Below are 24,059 nucleotides of genomic sequence, written 5' to 3'. Positions count from 1 at the left end.
TAGAGAAGTTGTAACTCTTCTTTTCTAATTTGGATCACTTTCCCTCTTTTTCTTGCCCAACTGTCTCAACTATAATCTATAGTACAGTGTTAAGTAGAAGCAGTGAGCCCAAATATTCATTTCACCTCATCATCTCAGGAGCAATGTATCCAGTCTTTCATCACTAACACTGATGCTGGCTTTTTAAAAATGGCCGATTATTCTACATTTCTTAAATAAATAAGCTGAATTATTAATCACTACCTCTTATCTCATTAAGTGAGATAAGAGTGATTAAGTGAGTGGAAATATAATAGTGTTAGTCACCCAGTCATGTCTGACTCTTTGCAAGCCCCATGGACTGTAGCCCACAAGGACCCTCTGTCTATGGAATTCTCCAGGCAACAATACTGGAATGGGTTGTCATTTCCTTCTCCAGAAGATCTTCCTTACCCAGGGATTGAACCTGGGTCTCCAGAACTACAGGCATATTCTTTACTGTCTGAGGCACCAGGGAAGCCTGGAAACATAATAAAGAGGGAACAAATTTAGAATTCCTATAGTAAGATTAATCTTACTAAATCAGATCAGATCAGATCAGATCAGTCACTCAGTCGTGTCCAACTCTTTGTGACCCCATGAATCGCAGCACGCCAGGCCTCCCTGTCCATCACCAACTCTCGGAGTTCACTCAGACTCACGTCCATCGAGTCAGTGATGCCATCCAGCCATCTCATCCTCTGTCATCCCCTTCTCCTCTTGCCCCCAATCCCTCCCAGCATCAGAGTCTTTTCCAGTGAGTCAACTCTTTGCATGAGGTGGCCAAAGTACTGGAGTTTCAGCTTTAGCATCATTGCTTCCAAAGAAATCCCAGGGCTGATCTCCTTCAGAATGGACTGGTTGGATCTCCTTGCAGTCTAAGGGACTCGCAAGAGTCTTCTCCAACACCACAGTTCAAAAGCATCAATTCTTCGGTACTCAGACTTCTTCACAGTCCAACTCTCACATCCATACATGACCACAAGAAAAACCATAGCCTTGACTAGACAAACCTTTGTTGGCAGAGTAATGTCTTTGCTTTTGAATATGCTATCTAGGTTGGTCATAACTTTCCTTCCAAGGAGTAAGCGTCTTTTAATTTCATGGCTGCAGTCACCATCTGCAGTGATCTTACTAAATAGAATGCATCATTACATCAAATTTCCATTTTTCTTAAAGGAATTAAACTTGAGAATCTATTTCTGCTTCACAAACTTCTGCCAACTTTTTAATCATCTTTATCATGGTTTAAGATAGCAAAGGACATACTTTGAAACTTAACAGATGTGATTCTGACGATGGCTTATTTTTTGTTTTGTTTTTCTGGATTTTCTCTGGATTTTTTTCTGTATTTATTCAATACCTAACAAATAATTAATATTTGTCATGTGATCAACTTTACATTATGGGCTGATGATAGAAGAAAATCAAAGTTTTATTGTCAGGGAGCCATTGTTCCAGTGGAAGGCACTGTCCAAAATTTCCAATTCAAAATACAGTGTTATTTACTCAGTTGTGTCTGACTCTTTGTGACCCTGTGGATTGTAACTTACCAGGCTCTTCTGTCCATGGGATTTCCCAGGCAAGAATACTGGAGTGGGTTGCCATTTTCTTCTCCAGAGGATCTTTCTGACCCAGGGATTGAACCCAGGTCTCTTGCATTGCAAGCATATTCTTTACCATTGGAGCCACCAGGGAAGCCCCATAATACAGTAGAATAAGTCTAAATACTGTGTATGTGCAATGTCCTATGAGAGTAACTAAAATCATCTGGCAAGCTGGTATCAAAGTAAATGAGATTAATTTTTCAAAAGAGAGCATTTTAAAATAAATAAATTGTATTAATTTGAAAGACTGTAAAAAAATTAGAGATAACTTTGAAATATACAATAGTTGCTAATCAAGAAATGAGAGCACTTCCATTGATGGCTCAGCTGGTAGAGTGGAGGACTGTAGTATATCCCAGTATAGTCATCCTTAGGTCACTGGTTTGATACTGGGTCAGAGGAAGAGTTAATGTTTTACTAACACAACATTGTCAATCAATTATACTCCAATAAAAATTATTTTAAAAAGCTTTTCATATGGAAAAAGGAAATGAGTGTACTTCAAGCATCTGTGACTTTAGGGTTTCACACTGAAGTTTCTATATGAATATCTTAATTTTAAGTATATAACACAAGCAAGTAGGCATGGGATATCTACATAGACTCTGTTCTGCATGTTTTTTTTTTTTTTTTTTATTTATCTTAACATCATTATCAAACAGTAGACCAATACGGAAGTTATCATTATAAAAAACAGCTTTAGGCCTTTGCCTGTCATCATTTTAATAATTCTGATATTAACCATGTCTGTGATGTAAGACAGGTTTCCCTGGTGGCTCAGTGGTAAAGGATCTGCCTGTCAAGCAGGATATGCCAGATACTCAGGTCTGATCCCTGCATTGGGAAGACCTCTGGGAGAAGGGAATAGGTATACCCTCCAGTATTCTTGCCTAGGAAATCCCATGAACAAGGAGCCTGGCGGGCTACAGTCCAGGGGGTCACAGAGAGTTGGATACAACTTAGCCAGTAAGCAACAACACATGATATGACACCATTTCTTTTGTTCAGTTATGGGAAAATCCCCATATCTAAACACTGTAACTCTTTCATCATTCAAATGCTGAAAAACAATAATCTCCTAAGAATGACTCCAAGATCAACTCTGATCTAGTTTGATGTCAAACTTCCAAAAATTAGTTGCACTTCTGTGAGTTCAATATTTTCTACTTTCCCAGTGAAAATTTAAAATTTGGATGACTTTATAGTCACACTAATCTGAAATACTGACTTTGTTACCAAGGTCACACATAACAGAAATAACTGCCTGAGTTTGAAGCACATTAGTATTTCCTAGTGATGTATTCACCACCACCGGTTCTAGAGACTGACTTTAGCAGTAGTGCCATGAAAGTTTGCAGTAATGACTGCATAGTGAAAACCCAGCAGTTTAACATTTATCTAAGTATGATTTTTCTGTATCACTGATATGGTAATGCAATCTCATATTTAGCTATTAGTTTTTTTAGTAAATGTGTTCCATTTGGAGCCTTATATATTGACACTTGAGGGTAACAAAATTACATACAATTAGAATTAAAAATACATATAATATAATCCTATGAATGTCTTCCCCAGTGGCTCAGGTGGTAAAGGCTCTGCCTGCAATGTGGGATTTTGGGGAGATCCCCTGGAGAAGGGAATGGTAATCCACTCCAGTATTCTTGACTGGAAAATCCCACAGAGGAGCCTGGCAGCTGCAATTCATGGGGTCGCAAAAAGTCAGACATGACTGAGAGACTAACACAATCCTATGAATATATATATATATTTATGACTGAAATAAAGGTCCCATAAATGACAGTAATGACCAATCATGAATTTGTACTTGATTTTCTAGTTTCTTTCTATAATTTAAAAAGCAATTACAGATTCATATTGATGTATGGCAGAAGCCAACACAATATTGTAAAACAATTAATCTCCAATTAAAAATAAATAAAAGTAAAAAGCAATTATGGGGACTTCCCTGGTAGTCCAGCGATTAAGACTTTGCATTCCAATGCAGGGGGTATGGGTTTGATCCCTGGTTGGGGATCTTAAGTTCCCACATGCCTGTGGCCAAAAAATCAAAAACACAAAATCAAAGCAATATTGTAATATATTCAATAAAGATATAAAAAAATAGTTTGCATAAGAAAAAAATCTTTAATAAAAAAAGCAATTACATTTTGGTTGGGTCTTAATAAACTAATATATTGCAACTCATTGTAATTTCAACTTTTATATTTTTACCATAATTTGAAGCAGAATAACACAGTAATAAGCAACTAGGTTTTAGAGTTTGAAAACTCCGGTTTGGAGTCAAACGTACAATTGTGAGCAATGTTTACATTGAAAACGTTACAAGACATATTTAGGTCATGTCTAGAAGTTTTTGTGTGTGTGCACAACTTTCCCAAGGCCAGTCTTTCAGACCCCATGCCCTGTGTTTTCCTCTTTCCTCCTTTCAAAGCATCTGCTTTATGAGCTGTCATTCACTCCAAAGATTAAATGTCTGACAACTCTTCAACTGTTCTCTCTCCCTGGAGGATTTCACTTCAATACTATAACATTGTCAGTTACACTGATAAAAACTCTCCCATGTCTTTCAGGCTTTATTCAGTGGGAGAGATCCTTGTGTACATTTTCATTGTATTCTATCAAGGCTTTTCTTTCATGACCCTTAGAAACATACTAATGTGCTAATAGCTACGCTAGTTTGCATGAGGCCTCTATCAAAATTTACAATTAAAATAAAAGTCTCTCAGTTGTGTACATCTCTTTGCAACGCCATGGACTGCAGCCCTTCAGGCTCCCCTGTCCATGGGATTTCCCAGGCAAGAATACTAGAGTGGGTTGCCATTTCCTTCTCCAGGGGATCTTACAAGATCAGGGATCGGAATCACATCTCCTGCATTGGCAGGCAGGTTCTTTAGCATGGAGTCACCAGAGAAGTCCAACATAAATTAATTTTTTAAAAGTGAAGTGCAATAAAACAAAACCGAATGACCGTTTTGAAAGGTTATTTCCTATCTGTTGATCCTGGTCATTCCTTTCTCAATATAAATTGTTCTTTCTTTTTTTTTTTTTCTTTTTCCAATCATGTTTTGACACATCCTAGGCTAGAGTAGCATTTGACTCAAAGGACACATTTCCTGCCTCTCTGGTGACAGCACTTTCACGTGATTGGAGGGCACAAGTCTTTTAGCGAAACTTGCTTCAGAATTCACTTGTCAACTTGTTGAAAGAAAACAATCAACTTCAGGAAAAAACCATAATGAAAACATGAAAAGAAGCCAGTGCCTTCTCAAATTTTCTTTTGAATGTGAATGTTCAGAGTAGCTTTATTTATCGTAGCTCCAAACTGGAAGCAAACCAAATGTCCATGGACTGGTGACTAGATAACAATCCATATGACAGGATTTTACTCAGTAATAAAGGGACAAACTACTGATATGTGCAACAACAGGGATTAATCTCAAAGACACTGTGCTAAATGAAAGATGCCAGACACAAAAAGCTACATGTCGCATGATTCTATTTGTAGAATATTCTAGAAAAGGCAAAAATTTAGGGACAGAAGTCAGATCACTGCTGGTTGAGGGATAGAAGAAGGGGAGATTTCTTGCAAAGGGGACATGGGGAACTTTGGGGGTGAATGAAATGTTTGATGTCTCAATTTTAGTGATGGTTACCCGGTTCTACATATTTGTCAACAACTCCCCAACTTTTAAGTAGCCTTGAATCTATGAAATTTTAAGAAAATCCTTGCACACTGTTATATGGTTAACCTCAAACATCTCTGTGAATAAATTCTAGCATTCAATAGCTCAGAGTTACAGCAGCCAAATCATATTTTTCTATTTCATGTGAAATTAAATATCATTCTATCACTTTCACTGCACTATAGTTAAAATAAAGTGGACACACATAATTATTTTTCCTAATAAACTCAAGAAGACTCTTGAGAGTCCCTTGGACTGCAAAGAGATCAAACTAGTCAGTCCTAAAGGAAGTCAACCCTGAATATTCATTGGAAGGACTGATGTTGAAACTGAAGCTCCAATATATTGGCCACCTGATGTGAAGACCCTGCTCATTTTAACAGACCTTGATGCTGGGAAAGATTGAGGGCAGGAGGAGAAGGGGACCATAGAGGATGAGATGGTTGGATGGCATCACCGACTCAAAGGACGTGAGTCTGAGCAAACTCTGAGAGTTAGTGAAGGACAGGGAAGCCTGGCATGCTGCAGTCCATGGGGTTGCAAAGAGTCAGAATAGTGACTAAATAGCAAGAAAATAAACTCAAAGTTGACTCACAAAATTTAATTATATTTACAATTTATATTTTCAAATTGTAATTCACTTGATCTCTTTATATTTTATCTCCTCATGATATGAATGGAAAAGGAAAGGAATCAGAGGGATAACCATCAGAAGAAAAAGAAATAACTGAATGGATCACAGTAAACCTGGCACCAATTTTAAATATCTTAAATACTCAGAGAAAAAAAGCTAGCACCCTGTTAGTAAACTGGATATGTAGAAATTCAAAATGACCATTGCTTGGTTCAGCACACAGTCCAAGTCAAGATATTTAACTCTTCAGTCATTATTATGCAATATAAATTACTCAAAATATGTATATATACAGAATCAACCTTTCTTCTTGTATACAAAGTATTGATCAACACTCTGCCCAGGTCATCCAGGGGAGGGGGAGGTTGTTTCCTTCCATAAATGGTCCCAGCTGTTAGAGAAGTACCCTGCCTCTCTCCATCCTCCCACACATCCCCTCTAGGAGAAAGAAAGTCACAAGATTGCTGAATTAGTTATGGATCTTATGCTTGGCTCAGCTTCTGCTTCAGTTTTCTGCATGGGAACCCACTGTGGTGCACAGATCAGACATCTCTTTCTGCTCCTGAGGCCCTAAGCTCTACAGCTGTCATCTGTGCTCAGTCGTGTCCGACTCTGTGCGACCCCATGGACCGTAGTCCACCAGGCTCCTCTGTCCAGGGGATTATTCAGGCAAGAATACTGGAGTGGGTTGCCATGACCTCCTTCAGGGGAATCTTCCTGACCCAGGGGTCAAACCCAGGTCTCTTGCACTGCAGGCAGATTCTTTACCACTGAGCCACCAGGGAAACTCACAATTGTCCTGGGGTTGTCAACAATGTCAGTGACTGGAAGGCTGAATGCACGTCCTTCTGGAATTTGGTATTAGGAACTGCACTTGTCCCAGGTCTAAACCACACCCACCAATAAATCCAGTCAGTAATAAAGATAACAGTTTACTTGCAAACCACTTCTGGGACAGTCTCTCCACTGGTTCTGAAATTATACAGGGAACACAGTTAGGATAGGAAGCCTGATACAAACGCAACACTGCTGAAAGCAATCACACTATGATACCATGACAAGAAGTGTTAAAAATTCCTCTAAGTTTTCTCAAGAGATGCAATCTCTCAGAATTTTCTCCTCAAATCCAGTATCTTGCTTGTTATCAAAGGCATGAAGCCAAAACCTCCTTATCTTGACATATAGGTTAAAGGAAAAGGAAAGACACAATTCAGAGTAGAACTATATGCATGTGTGTATGCTCAGTCTCTCAGTTGTGTCTGACTCTTTGCAACCCCATGGAGCCTGCCAGGCTCCTCTGTCTATGCGATTTTCCAGGCGAGAATACTGGAGTGGGTTGCCATGCCCTCTTCCAGGGGATCTTCCTGACCTATGGGTCAAATCCATGTCTCCTGCATTGGCAGGTCAATTATTTACTGCTAAGCCATCTGGGAAGCCTCAAAGTAGAACTACTTTAATTCAAAATACCTCACCTACTCAGGCACATTATAAGTACACTATAATTAATGTGGATGCATGTGGAATGTGTATCATGATATTTTCATCACAGCAAGAAATGAAACCTTACATAAATGATGTGTTTACCTGAATTCTCTGCAAAGCTGACCTCAACTCTCCTATTATACCTCCTAACTTGATATGTGTTCTCTGGTGGCTCAGATGGTAAAGCATCTGCCTGCAATGCAGGAGACCTGAGTTTGATCCCTGGGTCAGGAAGACTCCTGGAGAAATGGCAACCCACCCCAGGATTCTTGCTTGGGAAATCCCATGGACAGAGTAGCCTGGTGGGCTACAGTACATGGGGTCACAAGGAGTCAGGCATGACGGAGCAACTAACACACTATGTATCCTAATCTAATGTACTTCCTCTTCCCTCACGTGTAATTTCTTGTTACATACGTTAATTTTAGCATGGTGTGGAAGACTTGTGGTAACTGCTAACACATGCATTCATATCCAGGGAGTAATATTTGCTTAAATATTCTTCAATTTTATCTTGCTAACAATTAACTCATGTATACGTTTATCAGTTTCTTTTCTATGCAGGCCATCCTTCCATGATTGCCTTTTTCCTTATTTTATATGTACTGTGTACTGTAAATGTATGTTTTAGAGTCAAAATAAGATGTTCTATATCATGTAAAGTTGTGACATTCAAATGGGTTACTGAATAAAAAGGAAATGCACAATCAAAATATAAGTGGCAATATGGTTGCCAGGGGGCAAGGATCAGGAGAAGGGATAGTCAGGGAATTTGGGATGGACATGGACACATTGCTATATTTGAAACGGATAACCAACAAGGACCTACTGTATCACATGGAACTCTGCTCAATGTTATGTGGCAATCTAGGTGGGAGAGGCATTTGCGGGGAATGGTTACACGCATATGGCCCTCCACTATGCACCTGAAAATGTTAAACATTTGTTAATCTGCTATACTCTAATATATAGCAGATTATGCTGCTGCTAAGTCGCTTCAGTCGTGTCAGACTCTGTGCGACCCCATAGACAGCAGCCCACCAGGCTCCTCTGTCCATGGGATACTCCAGGCAAGAACACTGGAGTGGGTTGCCATTTCCTCATCCAATGCATGAAAGTGAAAAGTCAAAGTGAAGTCGCTCAGTTGTGTCCGACTCCTAGCGACCCCATGGACTGCAGCCCACCAGGCTCCTCTGTCCATGGGATTTTCCAAGCAAGAGTACTGGGGTGGGGTGCCATTGCCTTCTCCAATAGCATATTATAGTGCTATATTATAGAGGTGGAGAAAAACTAAAGTCTGTAAAATGAAGCCAGGCCAGCCAGTGACTGCCATATGCCATGCAGAAGCTCTCATTGTAAAGTTCTTATGGACATTGCATTAGGTACAGTGGGAAGATGCTCTAATGACAGGAGAAACTCAGGTTTCTCTCAGATTGATCCCAAGTACAGATGAAGAAGCAACAGTTAGAACCAGACATGGGGAAAACAGACTGGTTTTAAATTCGAAAAGGAGTACAACAAGGCTGTATATTGTCACCCTGCTTATTTAATATATGCAGAGTACATCATGTGAAATGCCAGGCTGTCTGAAGCACAAGATGGAATCAAGATTGCTGGGAGAAATATCAATAACCTCATGTATGGAGATAACATGACCCTTTTGGTAGAAACCAAAGAGGAACTAAAGAGTCTCTTGATGGAGATGAAAGAGGAGAGTGAAAAAGCTGGCTTAACATTCAAAAAATGAAGATAATGGCATCTGGTTCCATCACTTCATGGCAAATATATGGGGAAACAATGGAAACAGTGACAGGCTTTATTTTTGGGGGCTCCAAATTCACTGCAGATGGTGACTGCAGCCATGAAATTAAAAGATGCTTGCTTCTCGGAAGAAAAGCTATAACAAACCTAGCTGCTGCTGCTGCTGCTGATGCTGCTGCTGCTAAGTCACTTCAGTCATGTTTGACTCTGTGCGACCCGTGAGATGACAGCTCACCAGGCTCCCATGTCCCTGGGATTCTCCAGGCAGGAACACTGTAGTGAGTTGGTATTTCCTTCTCCAATGCATGAAAGTGAAAAGTGAAAGTGAAGTCGCTCAGTCGTGTCTGACTCTTAGCAACCCCATGGACTGCAGCCTACCAGGCTCTTCTATCCATGGAGAGCGTATTAAAAAGCAGAGACATTACTTTGCCAACAAAGGTCCATCTAGTCAAAGCTATGGTGTTTCCAGTAGTCATGCATGGATGTGAGAGTTGGATTATAAAGAAAGCTGAGTGTCAAAGAATTGATGCTTTTGAACTGTGGTGAGGGAGAAGCTCTTGAGAGTCCCTTGGACTGCAAAGAGATCCAACCAGTCCATCCTAAAGGAAATCAATCCTGAATATTCACTGGGAGGACTGATGCTGAAGCTGAAGCTCCAATACTTTGGCCATTTGATGCAAAGAACTGACTCACTGGAAAAGACCCTGATGCTGAAAAAGATTGAAGGCAGGAGGAGAAGGGGAGGACAGAGGATGAGATGGTTGGATGGCATCACTGACTCGATGGACATGAGTTTGAGCAAGCTCCAGGAGTTGGTGATAGACAGGGAAGCCTGGCATGCTGCAGTCCATGGGGTTGCAAAGAATCAGACATGACTGAGTGACTGAACTAAACTGATTACTGGAGTAGTGAAACAATGATGCCAAAGAATATGTTCAGTTTTATGCTAGTGAAGAAGTAAATAACAGGACAAATAAAAGTGCTGTCTGGATTGGGATTTCTGTTATAATCCATGTTCTAAATAGTTCTAGTCTTCACAGTAGACTAGATTTGTGCACTATGCATGTCGCAACACCTAGAATTATGAAACTTTTTGAGAACATGAGCAGGAATAGAGCACAAGCAAATACACAGAGAGTGATCTATAGTGTAGAACAGTGGATTTAGAACCACAATGATCTGTTTTGGAATGAAGATCTAGTTCAACAAAATTGCAAGACAATATTCCCTGATATTTTGCATTGCAAAATCCTAAGACACACAAAAAATAAACTCTGAGTAGGTGGGTAAACTCAGCCAGTAGTTGGAATTGGTTGACTGCAAATTTAGACCTGTTACATTTGACTAGAAAAGTCATACAGATTCTGCATTCTCTTCCATAGATTCTGTTCATATAAACAAAGTATGGTCCATAACCTATAGCTTTGTTAAATTGAAAACACTGGAATCTGTGTCCAGCTGCTTTCCCATTTTCAAGGATAGAGTTGCGTCGCATGCTCTTGTAGTTATCTGTGCCTATATTTTGAGAAGCATAGCCAAGGTCAAAAGCACAGGACTTTAAACAGTGGGATCCCTGTAAGACTTTGTTTGGTTTCCAGATTCCAGCAGGTGGTACCTTGACAAAACCAGAGGCTGCATCTCACCTCCCCTCCCGCCTAGGTGAGAGCCATGCACAGGACTGAGCAAGGAGATGAGCTCTCCTGTATCTCACTCTTAACGTTTGCCTGGCATGCTTCTGCAATCTTCTGTTAAGATAGTTTGTTTTCCCTTTTTGTTATTATTTTACTAGATTACTGTCCTATTAGACATTCAAGCCTCAGGAAATAAGAATACCGTCACATACCATGTTTTAGCGACATTCTTCATCCCTAACATTTTAAAAATACCTTCCAATACTGTAAACATAGTAGTTCTGATAAAATTTTCAAAATGTCTTGTTTTCCATTTTTCCATTTTCTTTTCCATTATTGCCTAGGAATGTCTCTTCTCAAAAGGTAGTAGTTACCCTAAAAATACACTCTATGCAAAGAATGAGAATATCAACCTTCTTTTGACTTCAATGATTTCCTACACTGTTTCCATCTGCAAATCTTTCCACTTGCATAAACATAAAAAGATTGGAAGTGTGGGGGCGGGGGAGGAGGTGGATGGAAATTATGCTCTGAGGATATTATGCCAACAATGCAATTTAATGCATCTTTGATGGTGGGCAATTAGGTATTAAAATTTCTCATAACTAGAAACATTCTTGGTCAGTAGAAATTACCATAGATAATTTCAGGTGACAAGGGAATAATTTTGCTAGATGGAAGGCCTAGACAGTACAGAAAGCATTCAGTTTAGGGGAAAATTAATTTTTTCTTCACATGAATCCTTTGGTTAACCATATTAGAAAATGCAATTTCACATAAAACTGAAGGAGAAAACTGTTAAGTTTTTATATTTTAAAATAAAATCAATAAAGACAGAATATAGCAAAGCAACTAACAAACAGTTGTCCAAACCAGAATTCACTGATTTTTTTGTTCCTAAAGGGCTAACTGCTTTTGCACACAGCTTTATTTAACGTACGTTATTGGTTTAATTTAGAGTCCTAGTCTTAAGGATGCCCTTAATCTTCTCTGATTTTTTTTTCTTTCACACCAGTGTTTCTAAAGGAGGACAAAATGCTGAGGTCAATATATTATATTAGTTGGATAGATTTATCAAGTATGCAGGACAACACCACTGCTCCAAATTCTGATCACAGTCATGTTCTTGGCATACTTTGGGCATTGCATATGCTAAACAAGAAAATTGTAACAGACTAGAATAAAGGTACGCTAAGCAAGGTCAGGATTAGCCAAGGGTGGACAGAGAGAAGGCTTTCCTCCACTGTAGGTAATAGTCTCCTTGTTTCCACTGAGACTCTAATATTTAGCTTCAATTCAGTAAAAGCTGAATGCACTGTCAACTGACAAGCCACAAGCAATTCCTAAGTGACGGGAGTAACCAACCATTCCCTCGAGATGATGGATGTGTTCACTTCAGGCATTTTCTATAGAAAATGTAACGATAATGGCACTGATAACGGCTGACATGAGAAGGCAGTCAGTCCAAGGCATGCACCAGTAGGCAATTCTAACAGCACTAATCACTAAGGAAAATGTACACATCATACCCTATGTGATCAAAGGCAAAGGGACAGATGTCATCTGAGAGCATTTCAATGTAAACGGAGATCATACCACCAACTCAATAATGAAAATGGGTATTAAGCTTCTGAGCATCAAGAGTTAATCTTTTGGAATTTTAGAGGCTGTTTCAGGTTAAATAAAAAATACCGAAGATTATGTTGGTTGTCTGTTTTATATATAGTAATGGATATAGCACCAACTCCTAATTTATCTCTCCACACCCTTTCCCCTTTGGTAACTATAAGTTTCATTAAGAAAAAGAATCTGAAAAATAGTATACAGATAAATAAATGTATATATATAGATGTATAGCAAAGTAATTTGTCATATACATATATGCTATCCATCTGAAGCTATACGTGTAAATACAGACCATTTGTTGTTCAGTTGCTGAGTAATGTCTGACTCTTTTTGGACTCCATGGACTACAGCACATTAGGCTTCCCTGTCATTCACTGTCTCCTGGAGTTTGCTCAAATTCAATTCCATTGAGTCGATGATGCCACAGCAAAGTAATTCAGTCACTGAAGCTAACACAACATTGTAAGTTATCTATACCTCAATAAAACCCCCCAAACCCAAAAGTATATATAAAATAATGGAATATAAATGGCTTCTATAAAATTAATAGGTAAAGTTTTTAATTGTATAACTCACGATTATATACACGAAACATAATGAATCAAAAGAGACAAGGAACACCACCCTGCACATGGGCAAGTGGACACTCACTTGGCGTGCCGGATGTCTGGCAGGGACCTCTCTAGAGCAATGTTGTTGCTGACAAAAATATTGAAACCATTTTCCCTGTAAGCTGAGTCGTCGTGGTCCTCCTCAGTGAGGGGGTAAGGTTTTCCGTGTTCACCTTTCCCTATCAGGAGAAAAGAAAAAGGGATAAGTGTCTGCCTAAAAACCATTTCCACTTCTAGAGCAGATAATAGGATGTGAATGTGTTTCTTTAGTCTCTCTTGTTATTATGCTCCAGAGAACGCTCCAGCAGCAAGATTTTATCAAATCATTATTTTATTTCATTTAGAGAAATGAAACATACTCATAATAAAAATAAGCAACACAGAAGTACAATCTCACCTCTCAGCGAAAACCACAGCTAAGAGCTTAAACATTTCTATGAAGACATATATACTGATAATATACATACTGCCTTATAATTTGATTTTATCAAACATAACTGAATTTAAAAAAAGGCAATACTTCATTTACTTCTGATGGTTGACATTATTCCATACCCTTCCAATTTATAGTATTTGGTCAAAATATATTTCTAGGTTATTTTCAACTTTCTATATTGTTGCTGCTGCTAAGTCGCTTCAGTCGTGTCCGATTCTGTGCAGCCCCATAGATAGCAGCCCACCAGACTCCACCATCCCTGGGATTCTCCAGGCAAGAATACTGGAGTGGATGACCCAGAGGGATGGTACAGGGAGGGAGGTGGGAGGGGGGGTTCAGGATGAGGAACACGTGTACACCCATGGTGGATTCATATGGATGTATGGTAAAACCAATACAATATTGTGAAGTAATTAGCCTCCAATTAAAATAAATAAATTTAAATTAAAAAAAAAAAAAAGAATACTGGAGTGGGTTGCCATTTCCTTCTCCAATGCATGAAAGTGAAAAGTGAAAATGAAGTTGCTCAGTCATGTCCGACTCTTAGCAACCCCATGGACTGCAGCCTACCAGGCTCCTCTGGCCATGGGATTCTCCAGGCAAGAGTACTGGAGTGGGTTGCCAGTGCCTTCTCCATTCTATATTGTAAACAATCTTAATAAACATATTTGCTTGCTTAAGATTCCTAGGTATGTATACTTGGAAGAGGGAGGATAATTCTTGCAAATAAAGTTTCCAGAATATCTTTAGAGTTAGTAGATAGTTTTCTAACATCCCCAGAAGCATTACAGATTATTTTGAAATTTGCTGGTAAAAATACAGATTATTCAAACTTTAATTTCCCTTCTCTTGAGTAATAACAAAATTAATTTACATATATTTATCATCTGTATTTCTTACATTTTAAAACAGATTTTCAGAGATTTTTACAAGACAATCTGCATTTAAGAGCAATTTACATATTATGTTTGCTAAAGCTTTTTTAAGAACCCATGTTGTAAATATTTTCTAGGTTTATTTCATTTAAATCTAAGGCTTCTGTTTTCTGGTTCAGCCTGGAAGGAGCTTGGAAAGTTCCTTTCTGTACTAACAGCAGATAAAAAGCTGAACAGACTCAACAACACTTTATGGATGCAGAAGAGAGGAGTAGACACAGGAGAGGAGACACAGATGGGGAAGCAGGAGCCCAGGCTTACCAGAGCAAGACTCATGAGCAGAAATGCCAGGAACCAGTTGTCCAGGGTAAGAAATCTGAACTGTAATTGACAAATTGCTGGAGACTCAGAGCAGGCAAGCCTGAGAGGTAAAAGGTCTCCGAGGATTCAGTCATAGAGAGGCTCCAATTTTATTGTGACATTTATCTCCAGGAGCTCAACAAAGCTCCCAGAGTAGATACCAGAGAAAAATTCTCTTGTGTTCTTGGCAGGAGGAAGATAGAAGAAACCATTTTGAAATATACCTGGTTCTTCCCATCAACAAGGCCTGCCCTCTGGGGAACCTAGTTAACAGAGCTCACCTGCTCAGGTGTATCCTGCTGAGCATAAAGGACCTAAGAGAAGGAAATTCCTGACTTGAGCCATGGTAACCATCCTGCCCAACCAAAGTGGGGAGGAAAATCCTGAATGCCCTCCCACACACCTCTACATCACATCATGAAAGGCGTGTTTACAGCAGTTTCTTTTACCAAGTACATCATGTCCAGCTTTCAAGGAAAACAAAAAATCACAGGGGATGTCAAAAAGGCAAAAAAAAAAAAAAGTCACAATTTGAAGAAAGTAAGCATCAGAATTGAGCTTCTCGAGGTAAGAATACTGAAATGGTTTGACATTCCCTATTCCAGTGGACCATGTTTCATCAGAGATAAAAATAGTCAATCCTAAAGGAAAGAACCCTGAATATTCATTGGAAGGACTGATGCTGAAGCTGAAGCTCCAATACTTTGGCCATCTGATGGGAAGAGATAACTCATTAGAAAAGATACTGATGCTAGGAAAGATTGTAGGCAGGAGGAGGAGGCAGTGGAGGATGAGATGGTTGGATGGCATCACTGACTCAATGGATATGAATTTGAGCAAACTCTGGGAGACAGTGGAGGACATGGAAGCCTGGAGTGCTGTGCAGTCCATGGGGTTGCAAAGAGCTGGATATGACTCAGTGATTGAACAACAAGCATCAGAATGAGACACAGCAAGAATTGTGGAATGATCAGGCCAGGAGTTAAAAACAACTATGATTAATATGCTAAGGATCTAATGGACAAAGTAGACAGCATGCAAGAACAGATGGGCCATATAAACAGAGAGCTAGGAATTCTATCAAAGAACAAAATATAGGCGCTAGTGATAAAAAAAGAAAAAACTTAACAGAAATTAAGAATGCTTTTGATGGATTCCTCGTAGATGAGTACAGCTGAGGAAAGATCCTTTGAGCCAGAGGATTTAACAATAGAAACATCAAAATCCAAAGAGCGAACAGAACAAAAACTTGAGGAATAGAATATCCAAATACTGTGGTATTACTACAGAAGGTGTAACATAAACCCAATGGGAGGGCTTCCCAGGTGGCTCAGTGGTAAAGAGCACGCCTGCTCATGCAGGAGACATGGGAGACGCAGGTTTGATCCCTGGGTGAGCAAGATTCCTTGGAGGAAGAAATGACAACCCGCTCCATTATTCTTGCCTGGAGAATCCCATGGACAGAGGAACCTGGCAGGCTACAGCACAGAAAATTGATACCTGATAATATCTGAAAAGACAGTGACAGAGAATTTCCCCAAATGAATGTCAGACTCCAAACCACAAATCCCTGAAGATCAGGGTACACCTTACAGGCCAACTACCAAAACACTACACTGAAGCATATTATTTTCAAAATGAAGAAAATCAAAGGTAAAGAAAAAAATTTGAAAGAAAACAAGAGGAACAGTTTTGTAACCTATAGAGGAACAAAAATAAAATTTTATCCAACTTCTCTCCAGAAGCCACAGAAGCGAGAAGAGAGTGGAGTGAAATATTATATTGACAATTAAAGAACTGAGAAAAAAAAAAAAAACCTACCCACCTAGAACTCCATCCTCTGTGAAACCACCCTTCAAAAGTGAAGGAGAAATAAAGGCCATCTCAGACAAACAAAAATGGAAGGAATTTGTTTCTATTAGACCTGCCTTGTGAGAAACATTAAAAAGTTCCATAAGGAGAAGGACAATGATATAGGTTATAAATGTGGATCTACATAAAACAAGAGCATTGAAGAAAGAATAAAGGAAGGTAAAATAAAAAATAAAGCCTTTTCATTTTTCTTATTCTTAATAGAAGTTGGTTCAAAGTAGAATATTAACAATGTAATAGATTATATATGTTTATATATTATATTATTTCTGTGTTCATTATATAGACACACATAGGCTTATGAAAAGTGGAACAGAGGATAGCAATGATACAAGACATAGAAGGAAGGAATTAAAAATTAGGATCATTTTATGATTTTAAGGCATAACACTCCAGTTAAAATGCTGTAGTTTTATTTATAAGTGGAGTTTCATTAGCTGTAAATGTCCTGCAAACTCGAGGGCAATCACTAAAAAAAGTTACAAAGAAGCACAGCTGTCTGAGTCCATGTTATCTCAATTTTAAATTGATAGAGAAACAAGAAACTGTCAAGTGAGTTAACAACATTGTACTTTCTGTATATGAAATTGATATTTAAATAACACTTTTCTCCATTGATGTTTTTAAACAATGTTCAGCTCAGTTCAGTTAAGTCACTCAGTTGTGTCTGACTTTTCGCGACCCCAAGGACTGCAGCACACTAGGCCTCCCTGTCCATCACCAACTCCCAGAGTTTACTCAAACTCATGTCCACTGAGTCGGTGATGCCATCCAACCATCTCATCCTCTGTCATCCCCTTTTCCTCCTGCCTTCAACCTTTCCCAGCATCCAGGTCTTTTCAAATGAGTCAGTTCTTCACATCAGGTGGCCAAAGTATTAGAGTTTCAGCTTCATCATCAGTCTTCCCAATGAATATTCAGGACTGGTTTCCTTTAGGATGGACTGATTGGATCTCCGTGCTGTCCAAGGGACTCTCAAGAGTCCTCCAACACCACAGTTCAGAAGTAAGTAGCTGGAATATACCAGTATCAATATGTTCTTGTGATCACTTCAGCCCAAGAAAGCTGTGTAGTGTTTTAAAAATTGTAAAAATTATTGTGATGATTCATTTAGCAAAAAGAGTTGGACAGAAGGCTTTTCCTATGTATCAAAACTTGTTTATAACTTTGTCATCTATGTACCTAGAAAAAAAGTAAATAAATTTCTTTAGTTGAAAAAAAAAGAAGCATAACTGGTATACTAAGAAGTGGAGAAAAATGGTATCATATAAAATGCTCAGTTCAAAGCACAAAAGACAGAGAAGTATAAGACAAACAAGGAACAAGGATGACAAACAGAAAATAGCAATGAATAAGGTAGAGATTAATGAAAACTATATCAGTAATCACTGTGAATGTCAATGGCTTAATGCATCAATTACAAAGGATTATCCGAGTGGATCAAGATAAATCTAAGATTTTTTTCTATCCAGATTATTTTAATTTTTTTACATTGTTTCTTATTTACACATTACATTTATAGATAAATCAGGTCCTACTGTACTATTATTTTAAAAATTCATTCATGAATTCAGTTTTACTAACATTTTGTTTTGTTTTATTCATTAAAATTTTTGAACCATCTGGAACTTGTTCTGGTATGAGATGTGAGGAAAACATCACTTTATCATTAAGCAAATGGCTAGGTGTTATAGGATTGACATTTAATGAATAATTTGTCATTTTCTTTCTTGCTTTAAAATGCCATATAAAAGTAAAAATAGAATTGCCGTGCTGCTGCTGCCACTAAGTTGCTTCAGTCGTGTACAGCTCTGAGCAACCCCATAGATGGCAGCCCACCAGGCTCCACTGTCCTTGGGATTCTCCAGGCAAGAACACTGGAGTGGGTTGCCATTTCCTTCTCCAATGCATGAAAGTGAAAAGTGAAAGTGAAGTCACTTAGTTGGACTCTTAGTGACCCCACGGACTGCAGCCTAACAGGTTCCTCCATCCATGGGATTTTCCAGGCAAGAGTACTGGAATGCGTTGCCATTGCCTTCTCCAGAATTGCCATATGACCTAGCAATCCCACTTCTGGCCATAGATCTGAAAAGAGAAAAACTCTAATTTGAAAGATAGGCTTCCCAATGTTCATATCAACACTATTTAAAATAGTCAAGATATGGAAAGAACCTAAATGCCCATTGACAGATGAATGGATAAAGATGTATGTAGTACACACATACAATGGGATAATACTCACCCAGAAAAAAGAACAAGATAGTGCCATTTACAGAGACACCGATGGGCCTAGAAACTGTCATACCGAGTGAAGTCAGAAAGACCAAAAAAAAAAAAAAAATTGTCTATTAACACATATATGTGGAATCTAGAAAATGATGGTACAAATGATGCTATTTGCAAAGCAGAAATAAAGATACTGATGTAGAGAAGAAATACATGGACAGTGAGAGGGAAAGGGTGGGTGGGGTGAGTTGGGAGATTGGGATTGACATATATACACTATTGATACTGTGTATAAAATAGATAACTAATGAGAACCTACTGTGTATATAGCACAGGAAACTAGGTGCTCTGTGGTGACCTGAATGGGAAGCACAAAAGGAAGGGGGGAATACATGTTTACAAACAGCTGATTCATTCTGCTGTACAGTGGAAAATAAGACAATATTATAAAGCAATTAAACTCCAATAAAAATTCATTAAAAAATCTATATAATCAAGCCTTTGATAAAATTTAATTTTTTGGAGAGGTTTTTCATAATCAATACATCTTAAACCATCATACACAGCACTCCACACCCTCTCTAGATCCCAAATCTGCTTTTATATATATATAAGCTATATAGCTTGCTATTCTACATTTATGTTTTTGCCTGTTAATCAGCAATCTTCCAATTGGGATAGAAGCTTCATGCAAGTAGGGCCTTTCTTTTGTGTCCCCAAATATCCCCAGGACCTGGAAGAGTGCCTGCCACATAGCAGATAACCTAATAAACATTTTTGAGCCTTATACAGATAAGGAAGTGATAAAATTTGGGTTCATTGAACGTGAAAGTATAAGTGTTTGTCACTCAGTCATATCTGACTCTTTTTGACCCCATGGACTGTACAGCCTACCAGGCTCCCCTGTGCATGGGATTTCCCAGGCAAGAATACTAGAGTGGATTGCCATTTCCTCCTCCAGGGGATCTTCCCGACCCAGGGATTGAACCCGCGTCTCCTGCATTGCAGGCAGATTCTTTACCATCTGAGCCACCAGGGGAGAAATAAAGATACTTATGTATTTATTCAAAACCACATATTAAGCAACTTCTCTGAGACAGGGGCTGGGGATTAAATGATGAACATCAGAGTTATTACCTATGATATCATGTTTAACAGAAACATTTTAAAAAAGCAGATCATTGTGGTTAAAAAAGAAGGGTGATCGTCCATGAGTTCCTGGGGGGATGGACAATGTCTTGCTATCTATGAGTCTATAAGTCTTAGTACAGTACTGATCACGTGGCTTGCCCCACAGCATTTCTGTGAGATGAATACATGGGGAGATGAATGAATGCACTTAATTAATTAATGCATGAGGAATGTCTCTCAGTGATATGGGACCTCTCCGTAGAGGTAAGGAAGGCAAAATGTAAACAGGCAGAAGTGTCACAGGCGTGGTTCAGAGACCTGAGAGTGTAAAGTGTGACTAGGAAATCCAGCTAAGTTTTGTTATGGCCGGAGTTGGAGGCTTGGGTGGAAAGGTGGTGAATTGTTGGTTCTCAATTATTCTGAAAGTGATAAAAGTCCTAATTAGAGTGCAATAAATCAATAATCCATACTAGAATCTCTAGGGTGACAGTTAAAAACCTCGTAGGAATGCACAACACAAAACCTAACCAAGGAAAAACATGAAATAATAAAATGGACTATTTAGGTGGCAAAAGATTCCAGAACTTACTCATCTTACAACTCACAGTTTGTATTGTTTGACCAATATCTCCCCACTTCCCTCAACCCTAGCCAGTCGTTATCACCACTTCATTTTTTCTCTATGGACTAAGGATTTTTACATTCATATATAAAGTGATATCACTGAGCATTTGTCTTCTCTGCCAACTTATTTTGATTAGCATTTACAACAGGTTATTCTTCACCTATCAGAAAGAAGGAAATCCTTCTATTTGAGACAATGTGAATAGACCTTGACGGCATTACATTAAAATGAAAAGGAAAACTCCAGACCTACATGGATTCCCTGATGAATTTATTTTTCCAAATGTCAAAGTGAAAAATAGTGCCATCTTTACAGGAATATTTTTAGAAAAGAGAGACTCTAAAATATCTTTTTAGAGTATCAGCATAAGCCTGATATCAAAACCAGGTAAGAGTATTATAGGAAAGGAAAATATCAGATCTATGACTCTCAGGAATATAGATGAAAAAAAAAAAAACTTAACAAAAGATTAGCAAAATGAATCTACCAATATTTTAAAAGACAGCTTATAATGACCAACTGGGATTTATTCCAGCAATACAATGTTGACTTAACATTCAAATTCATCAATATAAATCACATTGAGGAATAGGTCATATTATTTCAATATTTAAAAAAAAATCATTTGATAAAACTCAACACTAATGGAAATTTCCAGTAATCTAGGAACAGAAGGGGACTTTAAATATGTAACAAAGGGTAACCACAAGAACAATGTGGCAAATATCATACATTACTGGTGAAGCAGAACACTTTCCACACCGAGGCTGAAAACAGGAAAATGTCAAGTGTTTTTACCTCAACTCAATCTGCAATCTTGATCCTATCTACCTGGGGCAATCAAGAGAAATGTCTTTAAGAAGAAATAAGAGCTGTAAATACTGTAAAGGAAGAATAAAGACTAATTCGCTTTAAATGACATGAATGTATACTGAAAAAAGAGACAACACTGGAAAACCATGAAAACTGATGTAACTTGGTCAGTGTTTACTGACGAAGGTCAATATAGAACCAACTCTTAATGCACTAACAACAAAGTTGAAATACACTTTTTAAAATAACATGAAAATATCAATTACCTAGGAATAAACCTAACAAAACATGCACAAGGTTGCTCCCCATACTGACAATATAGGAAACACCGCTGAAAGAAGTTAATGAATAACTAAATAATTGGAGTAACAGAGCATGATCTTGGATTGGAGGAGGTATCTTTAAGTGGTCATTCTCAAGGAACTGATCACTAGTCTATAAAGTAATCCAAGTTAAAATCTTGGGAGTGCTTGCTTCCTTACTGGTGGCAATGTTATTGTGTGTGTAATTGGGATGTTTTATGTAGTGAGATGAGCTGAGTTAAACGTGTATTTGGAAATGCAAAATAGCTAGAACACTTACCGCAATGTTAAAGGAGTACACAGCTGGGGAAAGCTAAAACTATACACATTGGGGTACAGAATAAAACTGACTTGGTTACCTAAAAACTTATATTAATAATAACCATTCATTGTTGGTAATAACATTACATCTCCATTGTCTGATTATGGAAACTTCATTTTTAAAAAGAATACTTGCCAGAGATATGGGTATTTTTTATATTAAAAACCTTACCTGTATTTTGATTTAGGCTATAAGGAGTTAAGTAGCAAGAAGTATTTACATTCATTCTGAGCACAGATCTTTAAAGTGGAGCTGAAATGTCTATTTAGTTCTTTGGCCCATTTTTTGATTGGGTCATTTATTTTTCTGGAGTTGAGCTGTAGGAGTTGCTTGTATATTTTTGAGATTAGTTGTTTGTCAGTTGCTTCATTTGCTATTATTTTCTCCCATTCTGAAGGCTGTCTTTTCACCTTGCTGATAGTTTCCTTTGATGTGCAAAAGCTTTTAAGGTTAATTAGGTCCCATTTGTTTATTTTTGCTTTTATTTCCAATATTCTGGGAGGTGAGTCATAGAGGATCCTGCTGTGATGTATGTCAGAGAGTGTTTTGCCTATGTTCTCCTCTAGGAGAAATAGACATTTCTCCAAAGAAGACATACAGATGGCTAACAAACACATGAAAAGATGCTCAACATCACTCATTATCAGAGAAATGCAAATCAAAACCACTATGAGGTACCATTTCACACCAGTCAGAATGGCTGCAATCCAAAAGTCTACAAATAATAAATGCTGGAGGGGGTGTGAAGAAAAGGGAACCCTCTTACACTGTTGGTGGGAATGCAAACTAGTACAGCCACTATGGAGAACAGTGTGGAGATTCCTTAAAAAACTGGAAATAGAACTGCCTTATGATCCAGCAATCCCACTGCTGTGCATACACACTGAGGAAACCAGAAGGGAAAGAGACACATGTACCCCAATGTTCATCGCAGCACTGTTTATAATAGCCAGGACATGGAAGCAACCTAGATGTCCATCAGCAGATGAATGGATAAGAAAGCAGTGGTACATATACACAATGGAGTATTACTCAGCCATTAAAAAAGAATACATTTGAATCAGTTCTCATGAAGTGGATGAAACTGGAGCCTATTATACAGAGTGAAGTAAGCCAGAAGGAAAACACCAATACAGTATACTAACGCATATATATGGAATTTAGAAAGATGGTAACAATAACCCTGTGTACGAGACAGCAAAAGAGACACTGATGTATAGAACAGTCTTATGGACTCTGTGGGAGAGGGAGAGGGTGGGAAGATTTTGGAGAATGGCATTGAAACATGTAAAATATCATGTATGGAACGAGATGCCAGTCTAGGTTCGATGCGTGATACTGGATGCTTGGGGCTAGTGCACTGGGATGACCCAGAGGGATGGTATGGAGAGGGAGGAGGGAGGAGGGTTTAGGATGGGGAACACATGTATACCTGTGGTGGATTCATTTTGATATTTGGCAAAACTAATACAATTATGTAAAGTTTTAAAATAAAATAAAATTTAAAAATAAAAGAAAAAAATAAATTATTATAAAGAGAAAAAAAAATAAAGTGGAGCTGATATAAATCTATATACATGAATTGATGTTGTTGATAAGGATTTGCTCTGAAAGAAATTAAGAATTGCTTATGTCTAAAATGCTTCCCATGTTTTTCAGTGGTAAAGAATCCGCCTGCCAATTCAGGAGATGTGGGTTTGATCCCTGGGTTAGTAAGATCCCTGGAGAAGGAAATGGCAACCCACTCCAGTATTCTTGCCTGGAGAATCCCATGGACAGAGTAGCCTGGTGGGCTACAGTCCATGGGGTCACAAGGAGTTGGACACAACTTAGCAACTAAACAACAAAATGTCTAAAAGAGACACATTTATAAAGAAATCTTAGTGTTCTATCATTTTTCAGCTTTAATATGATCTTGGGGAGAGGCTGTATTTCCTAATTATGTAGTTATTCTTTGAATTATCATAAAAAGCTTCATTGTCTTCAGACAACACAGGAGAAATTATGTTAAGAAATATTTTGC

General features: G+C 38.3%; 1 protein-coding gene across 1 annotated transcript in view; it reads right to left on the bottom strand.

The window, feature by feature from the left end:
- Positions 1-24,059, bottom strand: part of GALNTL6 (polypeptide N-acetylgalactosaminyltransferase like 6) — a 1,496,983-nt gene that overhangs the window by 863,190 nt on the left and 609,734 nt on the right. Inside the window, exon 3 of the mRNA XM_027548944.1 lies at positions 13,115-13,253. Within this exon, the coding sequence (XP_027404745.1) occupies positions 13,115-13,253 (139 nt within the window). The remainder of the gene's footprint in view (positions 1-13,114; positions 13,254-24,059) is intronic.

Source organism: Bos indicus x Bos taurus, chromosome 8 (genome assembly GCF_003369695.1).
Source record: "Bos indicus x Bos taurus breed Angus x Brahman F1 hybrid chromosome 8, Bos_hybrid_MaternalHap_v2.0, whole genome shotgun sequence".
In the NCBI taxonomy this organism is placed as follows: domain Eukaryota; kingdom Metazoa; phylum Chordata; class Mammalia; order Artiodactyla; family Bovidae; genus Bos; species Bos indicus x Bos taurus.
Note: the sequence above shows the minus strand (reverse complement) of the source record. Positions and strands in the feature narration are given on the sequence as shown.